This window comes from Fulmarus glacialis, unplaced genomic scaffold, assembly GCF_000690835.1.
Source record: "Fulmarus glacialis isolate BGI_N327 unplaced genomic scaffold, ASM69083v1 scaffold22296, whole genome shotgun sequence".
NCBI lineage: Eukaryota > Metazoa > Chordata > Aves > Procellariiformes > Procellariidae > Fulmarus > Fulmarus glacialis.
In genome coordinates, this window is record NW_009216560.1 from 62,773 (window position 1) to 75,052 (window position 12,280).

General features: G+C 38.6%; 1 protein-coding gene across 1 annotated transcript; it reads right to left on the reverse strand.

The window, feature by feature from the left end:
• Window positions 1-4,736: 4,736 nt before the first annotated feature.
• GPR63 (G protein-coupled receptor 63) lies at window positions 4,737-5,996 on the reverse strand. The gene has a single exon (XM_009579359.1). It carries the CDS (start codon window positions 5,994-5,996, stop codon window positions 4,737-4,739), a length of 1,260 nt encoding a protein of 419 aa, XP_009577654.1.
• Window positions 5,997-12,280: the final 6,284 nt, after the last annotated feature.

Sequence of the window (12,280 nt, forward strand, 5' to 3'; positions counted from 1 at the left end):
AACTGTACTTAAGATGGAAGGGAGTGGCACTAGGCGCTTGCTGGCTCCACAGCTTCCCCAAGCACCGCCACCTTCTGCTGCCAGCGTCTCCTGCCACCATCGTACCCACTGCAACACAGCAGCACAGAAGGCACTACCTCGGGGAGGCGGAGGGGACCAGGAGAGGAGAAGGGAGGAAGAAGTGGTTGTTGCAGAGGTACAAGGAAGGAGTCTCAAAATTAGGCATGTAGGCAGCTGATCAAGGTCCTTCCCAAGCAACTAGAAATACCCATCCCCTCTCTGGCATTCTTTAGGGACATGCCTTGACTCTTTATCATTTAGAGAAATTACTCCAGCAGAATTTCAGCTAAACCATTAGCAAGCTGAAAAATTTCCCCAAAACAGCCAAGATGCTGAACATTTTTCATTCTACTAACATGGGAATAATCTACCACATACAAACAAGCAGCACTTGAATCATAAAGGTCACTTTCTTGTGTTGAAATGAATCATGCCATGCAGTACCGCTGCCTGTTTTATTTATTGCACAGTAAGATGATCTTAATTACTTAGTTCTAGCTAAAAGGTAGTACACCCAGTTCAGGTAGTATTTTTAGGAAAGTTATTTTCTTTTTAGGCTCTCTCCTTTGCTGGGTATTATTTCATTTGTTTTAGATATATTGACACATCTCTACCCCAATGTCTCAGAAAAGAGCATTCTGTAAATTCTTCACACAAGAAACATTTTGGCTTAAACAAAACCATCTAAATAAGGCAAACAATCTTTGTTATTTAATATACAGATAAAATAAATGAAGTGTTTGAAACTGAAGTTGGGTATTAAATCCAAGAAACCTGTGAATGCACAAAGATAGAGCAATTCTATAGAATTCTGCTACATTTTTTGAGAATGTTCATGTTTATTTTTTCTTCTTTTTTTTTTCCCTCAGGTGTAATATGTACAGAAAAGACAATGCCATTCTACTTAACAGCTTGTTTTAAAACAGTAATTCAAGGTTTCTCCACATCGGAAAATGACTACTCCTCAAAAAAAGATCAAATCAGTTCATAATGGCAAAGTACTGGCTCCTGGAAAACTGGACTTAAGAAATTCCCCACCATTCCAACTGCAACAAACTTGTGCTCTGAATTTTTATTTTTCACACAAAAATAAGTCAAGATCTCTTTAAAGGAGGGCATTGTTGAATGATTTGAGGCTCAAAAATCTCAAACGGTTGCAGAAAAACCACTGAAATCTTGCAGTTGTTTATGCATATGCCCAAATAAAAGAAAATATGAAAGCATTAAGCATACAATTGAAAAAAATAGTAATAAAACAATAAGAGGCAAACCAATTTTCTTCTCTATATACATAAATATTTTTACATGAGTAACAAGAAATGTCAAAAATACACAACTCTGAGTACAAAAGAATCATTTTAGCAATCGATTTGTACAAATGAGACTTGTGTAAGCAGCATGCTTTGACAGAATGAATTAAACTGCAACATAATTCAAAATACATTCATTTCAATCCTCCATACCAAAGATTTCTGAAAATGTAACATGAGGGAATACAGTTTAGTAATGAGTATCATTTCTGGAGAGGAAGAATCAAGAAAGATCAATTTCAGTGTTTAAAATCCTTGGTCTTGGTCAAGCCCACTAAAATGCCTCAGTAGCCCCAACCCTGCCAACACGTATGTGTTTTAACATTACAAATGTTAGCAAGGTTATGCTAATCTTGGCAGGATCACAAACAGCAAGACTGAGCAGTTTAGCAGTCTTCAACTTGGTCCTAGGACTTCAGCTGTAATTATCAAGGCACTGCTCTAAAGACAGCATATTAGACACAACAGCCCAAATGATTCTGTAAACACGTAATTACCCTGGGGATACTTCTATGCCACTTTGTTTCTTTTTTTGAACACCCATTTGTTCACTGTATGCTCTGATCACCTCTACAACCTGGTAAGCATGAATACTGTATCACCCTGTAAGTCACCTCTGAATTTGGGCCACACAATTTGGGCTTCTTTTCTCCAAGTATCAGTAGACACAGCTCTGAGCGGAAACCCTGTTACAGTCAGTGTAAACAAACACTAAATTATCAAGACAAATTAACTTTCTTTGATGTTGCAATTTCTACTTCACAGCCAGTATTTATCGGAGATTATGAAATCCCCACAACATGTTTTCCCCTCTCCCTTCAAGAAAGTAATTTCACTAACTTTCCTGTATTCCTCATCTTCCTTGCTTCCTGAATTACCATGTTTTATGACACTCATTCAAACCTCTTACATTATAGCTCTGGAAGACAGCAAAAATACTTGTTCCTGCCATCTTAAGACAGCGTATGCTCTCACTCTATTACATTAGCTTTAAGCACAACTTTGCTGCTTTCAGAGATAAACAGGCATGACAGCTCTGAAACAGAAAATCCATACTAATCAGGTCATAAACTTCAGCTATCAATGTAAATGTAATTGAGAAATAACAGCTATACTGCAAAGACATGCTAAACCACACTGTTTTACAGTGGAACTCCGTTACTGCCTGTCATTTTGATCAGAAAAATCCATACCATCATCAGTGAAGTTGACAAGGAATGGAAAGCATGGACATCAATAACATCGCCACTGCCTGGGTGCCTTTACACGTAACCCACAACCTCAGATAGCAGCTTTTTTAAAACAATGAAGTTACTAAATTCAAAATTGTTCTTTTTATACTCCTAAAATTTAAATATTGCCAACACTTGTACTGATAGCTGTCGATGAGAAGAAAAGAGATAACTGTTAAATTAGTTCTTCACTGAAGACCTAAATAAAATCTGGGGTGTAAATGTTTAGTTGGCCTCAGGAAGCAAGCAGTCCCTGGACATCCACACAGTACAGAGCATTTCCTTCATACACTCCGTTCAATATTTATGCAGAAACAGATAAAATTGCTATTATTTGCTCGTTGGGTACAAGGAACAATGAAGAGGTCCCCATGCTTTGGGGTACTGAAAGAGAGATGGAAGCAAGAGAAGCCCAAACCCTAGCCCTGGTTGATAAGTTTGTTGTACATTAATCCTCCTGTACTCGGTCACAGACAGCCCCAAAAAGCCCACTGCAAGGACGCACAAATTCTGCAGGCGTTCTTCCCCAGCCTCAGAGCAACTGGGGATCTCACTTCAAAGCCCAAAACTAAGTCTTAATTTTACTTACCTCACATTAAATATTTATTTAGCTGATTTTAAAAAAAAAAAAAAAAAAAAATCTGAGTCTGGATTGCTATCGTCAAGGAAAACCTTTGTCTTTCTGCTTTCCATGCAGGTGCCGAGTCAGTCTGACATTAATCAGAAAGGTGGTTTGGCATTTCAGGGAGAGAAGCTGATGCCTAACAGATGAGAACAGCAGAGTAAACCCTTGAGGAAGCAGGCACTACAGAGGAAAAGGGGCAATGAAAAAATCAATGTAAAGTAGTATTGGAGGGAAAAGGGGAATTTAACTTACATCCCCAGCAAACTCTGCTGGCCAACTGTTATTCATTATTATCAGTTTCTGGTATCGGTCTAATACTTAAACTGGAAAACAACCAAGTTGAGGATTTTTTTCCCAGTCATTATTATGTAGGCCAAGTCCTAGCCTCAACTATGGTTCATGTGCTATTTGTTTGCTGGTTTACCCTATTATTTCTAATTCTATCCCAACAAACGCCTGACAGCAAGATTTCAGCAGTGTAGAGCACACCTAGCTTTATATGAGCTCCAAGCAGAAACAGCATTATACTAACACAGTGTAAATTGTAGGCCCAAAGTCACAATTTTGGACAGGTTTTCAGGCATACCATCAGGTTTGGATAGCTTGTAACAGCCTAAAGTAACAACCACATCCACCTTTTCCCTCTGTGACAATTTTCACATGAACTCTGTTTTTCTAAATTTTGTGTTAGCCTAAACCTCAGGACATGGTATTTTCATTGCTTTCTTTCCTTTTCATTCCTCCATTTTCTCCTTCCAACTCCCCTGATAACTGAGCAGCTCATGTTCCTTCTGATCAATTGTTAAAAACCCAGCAAATCTATGACCATACGTGTAGCTATACCAACATACATTGCCCTCCTAGAGCTTACATGGGTCTTTCATTGAAATTCACCAATATAACAAATAATAATAATAATACCCCTTCAATACAGAACAAAATATTCCAATGAACAAATTCTATAGTAAATTTTGTAAAGTGCACAAAAACGTTAATGGAAATATTAAAAAAAGGAAAAAGTTTTCTAGTGTCACCACAAAAACTTCCGAAATATTGTTAAAATTAAATAGAAGTCATCTAATGAGACTTTTTGGCTCTAATATATTGGCAGACAGCAGCAACATTTTTCAGAAAAATTACACCAACTAAATATACTGTATCTTAGCAGCATAAAAAGTCCCTACAATTAGATGCAATTGCAGGCCTAGTAAGCATAAACCCGACAAAATGTTACAAATGTAGTTTTCATTTAAAAGAATGGATTTCCATGGAATCCTAGAGGTAACATCTGTTATTTTGTTTACATTGTATTCTGGTAGTAAACCCAACTATAACCAATCACTTTCCCTCCATCTCTCCTCCCAAAATTGCACAGAGTACTGGAAAATTTAATCAAGTTGTAAGATATGGCCACACTGAAGAAGCCATATTAAACAAAACCGAATTCAACCTAAAGCCTAAAAACAAATAATCCCAGAAAATAACAATCATTGTCAAACAGACGCAGCTTCACACTACTGACCGATGCTCCCCACACACATAGATGGCACTGGGTCGGATGCGCCGCCTTGTATGGCCAGGTAGCTGTGGCAAAAACTTGAAGTATTTGGGCATCAAGTCCAAGCATGCATCATGAAACTTCTTAATCCTCCAGTAGTAAATCAGTGGGTTCAGTGCAGACTTGAGGTAGCAGAGCCAAAGGAGCCAAGTGCTTATCTCAAAAAAGTTGTGCTTGTAGTAGAAGTGGCTGTTGAATGTGGCAATAAGGCTGTAAGTGGTGAAGGGCGCCCAACAGACTATGAAGACAAGGAACAAAATCAAGATGGTTGTGAAGGCACGAGTTTTAAAGCTCATATCAACATTCATCTGAAAAGGTCTCTGTAAGCTCATGAGACCAAGTTTGCTGGCCTGGCTGAGGCATATGCTATCAGGGTGGCTATGGATACGAACTGCATTGTGGCGGACAGTGTTGAGTATGCCCATAAAAGAATACAGCATTACCAGGAATGGAATAAAAAAAGAAATTAGCAAGATAACTATCACGTAGGCTCGGTAACCTGGGCTTGTAGAGTAGCCAAAAACACACTGAGGTGCTCTCGAGGGTATCTGCAGATTAGGATTCCCTACTGATAATGGAAAAGCAACAATAAAGGATGCTGCCCAGGAAATCACAATGAGAATCTTTGCACGGTAAGGGTTCAGTTTATCTTGCCTCTGAACTATGATAAGAAATCGGTCAATACTAATAATAAGAAGAATGGCTACCCCCTCTATGACAAAAAGCCAGAAGAACATGGCAGAGACTCTGCAGAATATATCCCCAAAAATCCATTGAGTGGTAATGATTGTTATCAGAGCAAAAGGCATGTTCAGCACTGCCAGCAGCATGTCTGCAAAAGCCAGGCTTGCTAAGAGGATGTTAATTGCAGATCGCATAGCTGCCTTCTGGTAGACCATGAGGCAGACAACAAAGTTTCCAAGGAAAGAAACCAATAGGATAAATATCATAGCAGCAGAAAGAATGATCTGGAGTGGCAAACTCAAGCTCCTGAAAACTTCTTGCGATGGCAGGATAGCTGTAGTGTTTACCAGAAAAGTACTTCTCTCAGTGGTGAGCACGGCACCTGAACTATATCTCAATGGCTGTGTTGTGCCACTACGAAGCAAGGACTGGGGAGTGGTAAAATTCGTATAGGCATTTTCATAAACAATAAAAGTAGCATTTGAGGTCCCAGAGTGGGCCAGTGTCAACATTGCTGAGAAAACCATTGCTTCAGGAGAAATGAAAGCAGAACCAAAGGTCTTCAAGGCATTTCATCTCATTCAGGCAGTATCTTATTCCTGGTCATGTAACAAATCAAAATTCAACGTCTGAAAGCATCAAAGTTCTTAAATTCATGTCAGTATTTCCATCTGAAAAAGAAGAAAGACATTTAAAGAAACAAAGTAAGACTCTCTGAAACCAATGGGAACCAAACGATTGCTCTGCTTTCCTTAATGACAAAAGGATCCTTAACACATATTTACACTTTAGGTTGACACAATTTACTTAAGCACCAGTCACAGCAGTCCCATAATATTTGGTCTTTTTCTTATAGATCCTGCTCCTGTAGTCTTGCCGATACTGTACAATACTCTCAACTCACCGAGCTTTTTTCTACTATAACCAGGACTGGAAAACTTTTGTGTTTGAAAACAAACTTTACTGATTAAAAGTGAATAAATCAAATCAGTATCTTTATTTAAATCTCATAATTTTTAAACTAACTTCATGATTTTCTTTTTAAACTGCCTACAGCTGGAAACTCTAATAACATTTCCAAATAGCTTAAACAGTATCAGCGTCACCTATCTGCCTGTTTCGTAAGCACTGAAAAGCCTACCTATCTGAGCTGTCCTACATAATACAGAATCCTTGGTTCCATGTCAGTCATCAGCAGCAGATGCCTCAGGAAAAACATGTAAAACATCCCACCCTGTTATTAATTATAAAGTAACTTGTCCACAGGATTAAAGTATTTCCCAATTTGTTTCATTTAGTGACTGATTCATATCAAGGTACAGGAAACTAACTCTTCTTCAGTCGCTACAACCCTTCCCCCTGCAGGAAGCTTTCCTGCTTTCAGTGGTCTAGACATGTCTTTTTTAATTCATCTTGGTATCCCACATAATTTAACCGTGTGCACCGTCTTTTTCCCTGTAAATCTAATCCTTAGACATTCTGCTGAACTCCCTCCTTCATCATTATCCTGATACAATGCCACATTTCCCTTTATAGTTTATATGTACTGTCTTGTACTATTATTATATGTATTATATTATTACGTGTACTGTTCTTAAGACAAATAAAATGCAAAGGAGTTGAGAGTTGTCTCCCCTTTTCAGTGCTAGCTCTTCATAGAACTCCTCCCCTCTATCTTGGGCTATTAAATTAAATGCTCTGGTATCTGATCAAGCTGGAAACCAGAAGGATTCTATGCCCTTTTAAAAAACAGATCACCATAGCCAGGAACATAAAGTGGGATTCACCTCATTCATTCTGGATGACTGTAATAGTCACCTCAGGCTGTCTTCATGTTTTCAGTCAGAAGAGGGATATAGGCATCTTCAGAGGGCAATCTATCTCCTCCATCTCTGCACATGGTGACAAGGTTGTGCTACTAACTTAAGCTTAAGTTTGGTAAAACAAATCCTGCCTGCAGTATTTATGCAGGTTCTGTTTGGTATCAACATCGGGCAAAAGCAAAGGGAGGAAGGAATGCTTTTACAAATTTACACAAGGACCACATGCTTCGTGGAGGTTCAAAAGTTTACTCTTCCCCCCCTTCACCAACAAATAAATGAACTGTAAGACAACAAAGTCTAACCTATGTCCCCAGTTTGGACTTCTAGCGATCTGAATGCAAGCCTGCTCAGGCTGCTGTCAAGGATTCGTCAGCACTATGACCTGCTCCTCTCCTTCCATAGCAAAGCTATTCCCTTCCTATCTGCAAGCTCAATATCACTAGATGATTTCCAGGGCCAGACCGCCTTCAGCATTTTTTCTATGACAAATTATTAACTTCTCTGTCTCCTTTAATTTTCAATGGTATCATGAAGGGCTATTATTATAAACATCCTAATTTCATTGAGTCATACAAATTCCACTTTCTAGAGGTCTTCCTGCTTGAATGGGAGGGAATATCATAATTTTCTATTTTATCCTATTATATTTCAAAGATTGTTAAACGGAGGAAGAGTATACTAAGCTACGTACATTGACATTTTGCAAAAATGCCAAATTCTGTTAACTTTATTCCAGATTTTCCTTTTCTCTCCATTCTTTCCCTTTCATTTTTATTTTACAGTAACTCTTCTAGAGAAAGCCTCAATGTTAATTACAGGCTAAAGCATATATACTAGCCAAAATTCTTGTTTCTTTGGTCTTTATAAACCTTTCCTTTACTAGTCGTCTTTAACATATTGGTTAGAATAAAATCTGTAACCAACAGCAGAAAGGTTAACATAGCTTTCCAGGACAAATAAGCAAGGATTTTAGCAATGCACACGAAAATCTCACCCAAAGTTCCACCGAGGTTTATGACTCCACAAGCCAAGAACACTGAAGAGGGAAGGAAGCTGTAGCATTCTGCAGGGACTGCAAAAGAGCATAAATTCAACAAATAATTCTGGATTTAAAATAATGGAGTACAGAAAATTAGATCCCTAGGGCAGTATCTTTTAGAGCTCTGTAAGCAATAAGCCAGCAAAGGTAACTTTTGCATTTCTGATTGTTTTTGACAAGGTCTCTCCACCAAGGCTTTAAAATAAACTGATCTGCCATTAGATAAACGTAAAGCCCTCTCACATACAATAACCAGTTTAAAATAGAAAACAAAAGAACGAGCAGTTAGTTTTGCAGTGAAAAAAGGTCACCAGAAAAATAAAATCTATACTGGGGTTCAAGCTCTTCAACCTATAGGGGAGAAGAGGGAAATGTGAAACCACAACATTTGCTGATGATGAACATGAACTGTTTTTCAGAGCAATTTAATAGAAATAAAGATCAGCTATAAAGAGGTACAGAGGGATCTCATGACAGTGACAAGCTAACAGACTGTCAGATAAAATTCAGTGTTGCTAGAAGTAAAGCTATGCATGTATAGGGAAAAAAAAAAGTTATCTGCACAGTAACAGATGCTAAGCCAACGATTACCATCCAAAAGAAAAGCAGATCTTCAAGTTTTGATAGTCTGCTCTATGAAAATATCAGCCAAGTGTTGAGAATTGTTAGCAAAGAAACAGAGAAGAAAAAAAACATACACTGTATATTTATATACACTACCTGCTACATACACATCCATGGCACCTCTTATCTTCAGTACTATGTTCAGGTCTGCTCCACCTGATCTCCATTCAAAAGTGACTGAAAAAAGGTATCATAGAGGTCTACAAAATTATTAGTGGCACAGGGAAAGTGAATGATTGTAGTCTTTCATAATATAAGAATAGGAAAAGCCAAAAGAATCACAAAATCCCAGAATGGTTGAGGTTGGAAGGGACCTCTAGAGGTCATCTTGTCGAACGCCACTGCTCAAGCAGTGCCACCTACAGCTGGTTGCCCAGGACCATGTCTAGATGGCTTTTGAGCATCTCCAAGGATAGAGACTTGACAACCTCTCCGGGCAATCTGTGCCAGTGTTTGGTAACCCTCATGGGGAAAAAAATGTTTCCTGATGTTCAGGGGGAACCTCCTGTGTTTCAGTTTGTGCCCACTGCCTCTGGTCCTGTCACTTGGTACCACTGAAAAGAGGTTGTCCTCTGTCCTCTTTGCACTATCCCTACAGATACTTATATACATTGATAAGAACCCCCGAGCCTTCTCTGCTCCAGGCTGACCAGTCCTAGCTCTCTCAGCCTTTCCTCACAGGACAGAAGCTCCAGTCTCTTCACCATCTTTGTAGCCCTTCACTAGACTGTCTCCAGTATGTCCATTTCTCTCTTGAACTGAGGAGCCCAGAACTGGAAATGATTATTTGACAATTAATTGTGAAAATACTTGCCACGGGATGCTGTGGATGCCATAGAGCTTCTGGGGATTTAGAAGGCAATTTAGGACATATTTCACATGATCTTTATACAGATGTCCATGTCAGGAAGAGGTGAATCACCCTCGTGAAGCGCCTATCTCCCTCTGCTGACTGCAAAGGGTACACGGCCATCTGATTTGAATACAGACATTTTGAGCACAGACATGCAGTTACTTTACTAACTTTAAATATATACAAGAGAATTTGCTCACTTATGTTAAGTTTACAGCTCTTTAAACATATTTATGCCACACAACTTCACATTCTGAATTACGAGGTTCAGCAAAAAATAGATGATAACATGTATCATAAAAGCTCTAAAGAGAAAAAAAAACACACCTGCAAATGTTCCAAGGTAAAGAATCAAAAGTTTTAGAAAATACTGCATTACCACAAATTGTCCTTCTAAACAGAAGGAACCAGACAAGGGGAGTAGGAGAAAAAGTGTTCTGCACCCTTAATTTAGTCAAAAAGATTGTGCTACCCTGCATTTCTTAAGCCAGTAGCATCCAGTATATAGCAAAGGACAAAGGACTCATAGGTGTCAGTAGACTATTCCTAACAAACTCAGAAAAAGTGACTAAGAAAAATAGTCTCATCTATGCTCTCTCACATCTCAGCTCTCTGAGCAAATAGCTACCTCCTACTTTGTGCTTTCTCCCCTAAGTGTGAAGCTTGTATGCTTTTCTGTAAGAGAAGTGTTAAGAGAAGAGGAGGAGAATGACCTCATGCAAGTTGCTGCCTGGACTTAGGCAAGAGCTTAAAGCAGGAAGCAAGCATTAGCCATTTGGCTGTTGCATAAGTCATCAGCCATATCTTCTTTTCAAGAAGGACAAAAGAGTGAGCGGTGATCAGCTGTTGCATAGAAGACACCTAACCTAGTAAGAGGATTGCAGGCTTTGGAACCAGGTAGAAAGAAACTCGAGTTGTTGCCTCCTGATTAATGGTTTCCAGGCAGCACCCTTCTCTGTACTCTGTTCATCACTCTGAGGTATGAAATCTCTCCATGCACCGCATACTGAATCTGCATGCTCAAATGTGTTTTGGAGTTACACTTATCTAACCTGCAGGCAAGTTAGTTACGCTCTTTCTTGGCTATCACCCTCTGTAAAAGTGATTGGCATTTCAGCCAACAAATTCAAGAGGATCCCTTCTGTAGCAGTCATATATAAATTTTACCTTCTCATTTTTTTTTGCTACTTAAAAGGCTTCTACCATAAGCAGCCACATGATTATTAAACATGCGCCTCCATCCCTCTTCCTACCCTTTCAACTTCCCCAAAATTATGTGAAGATAGAAATTTAAGCTGAAAGAAAGGGACCAATAAGATAACTCCACAGCAATTTCATTTCAGTCCTCACTCGCTCTTTGAGAAAGACAGATCCTGAAATTTCAAAGCCAGAGTCATTGCTGAATGGTAATCGCACAGCTTGTAAAAGACGACTATGCTTTGGCAGTTTAAATAGGTAAGCTTATTGATGGTCAAAGTACTCATGCAAGAGGCAAATACCTTTTTGTCACAGGATTCTCACTTTTGGAACATGTACTCTCACTGATTCTTTTCAGATGCAAAAAAGCTTCACACAATCACTTTTTTCCATTTCAGTGCTGAAATGCACATTTTCTCTCAAGCAAGGTTCTCAATCATATGCAACTTTCTTTTTATGGAACATAATAGACACAATTATTTCAATGAAGCACACACTTAAAGCTAAATACCACACAAATTTCATTCATCAAATATAATTATTGCTAGAACCATGGTGTCTGTTTTTAACAGCTTTTGAAGCGAAAAGGTTTCTGTTCAAAATTTGGATAGCATGCTCAACCAGAAATAAAAGATTGTTATCTTCTATGCAAAGCCAAAATCAGTCAAAACCAGTAACTCCAACTGAGACAAAACAAGGGAACATAACAGTACCATAATAACAGTTATGTTTAACGCAAATCAGAACACGCTATGAACAGTTGCCAATGATTTATTAAATTTATCTGCTAGAAGTAAGTATATTTTCAGTACTGCCCAGCACCAAGATTTGGTCCAGCACACAGAAATCATTCTTCAGAAACCTGAAGCTAACAATGCCTGGTACAGTGATCCTATTGGGGATGTCTTTTAAGTGGTCACAAATGGGAAGCTTCTGCATGCTTTATAGCTACTATCAATGGTTTTATTTTAAAGGTAAACTTTGGGAAAAACAATTTTTGCAATGTAAAAAACATTAAAAAGCAAAATATTCTTAGGGGAAAATGGATAAAGTCAACAACAAACACTAAGGCCACGGGCTTATTTTGTTTTCAAAAAAATTTATGTGTTGATAGAAAATACTCAAGTATGTGCTCTCTGACACCCCATTATTGTACAAAGAAGCCCAGGACATATTCCCCTCTCAAAACGAATCGAGAATTGTTTCCTATACCATTAAGGAGAGGCAGGAACGTATTGCAATGGAATCCTTTCTGCTAAAGCCAATGCTCTGAAT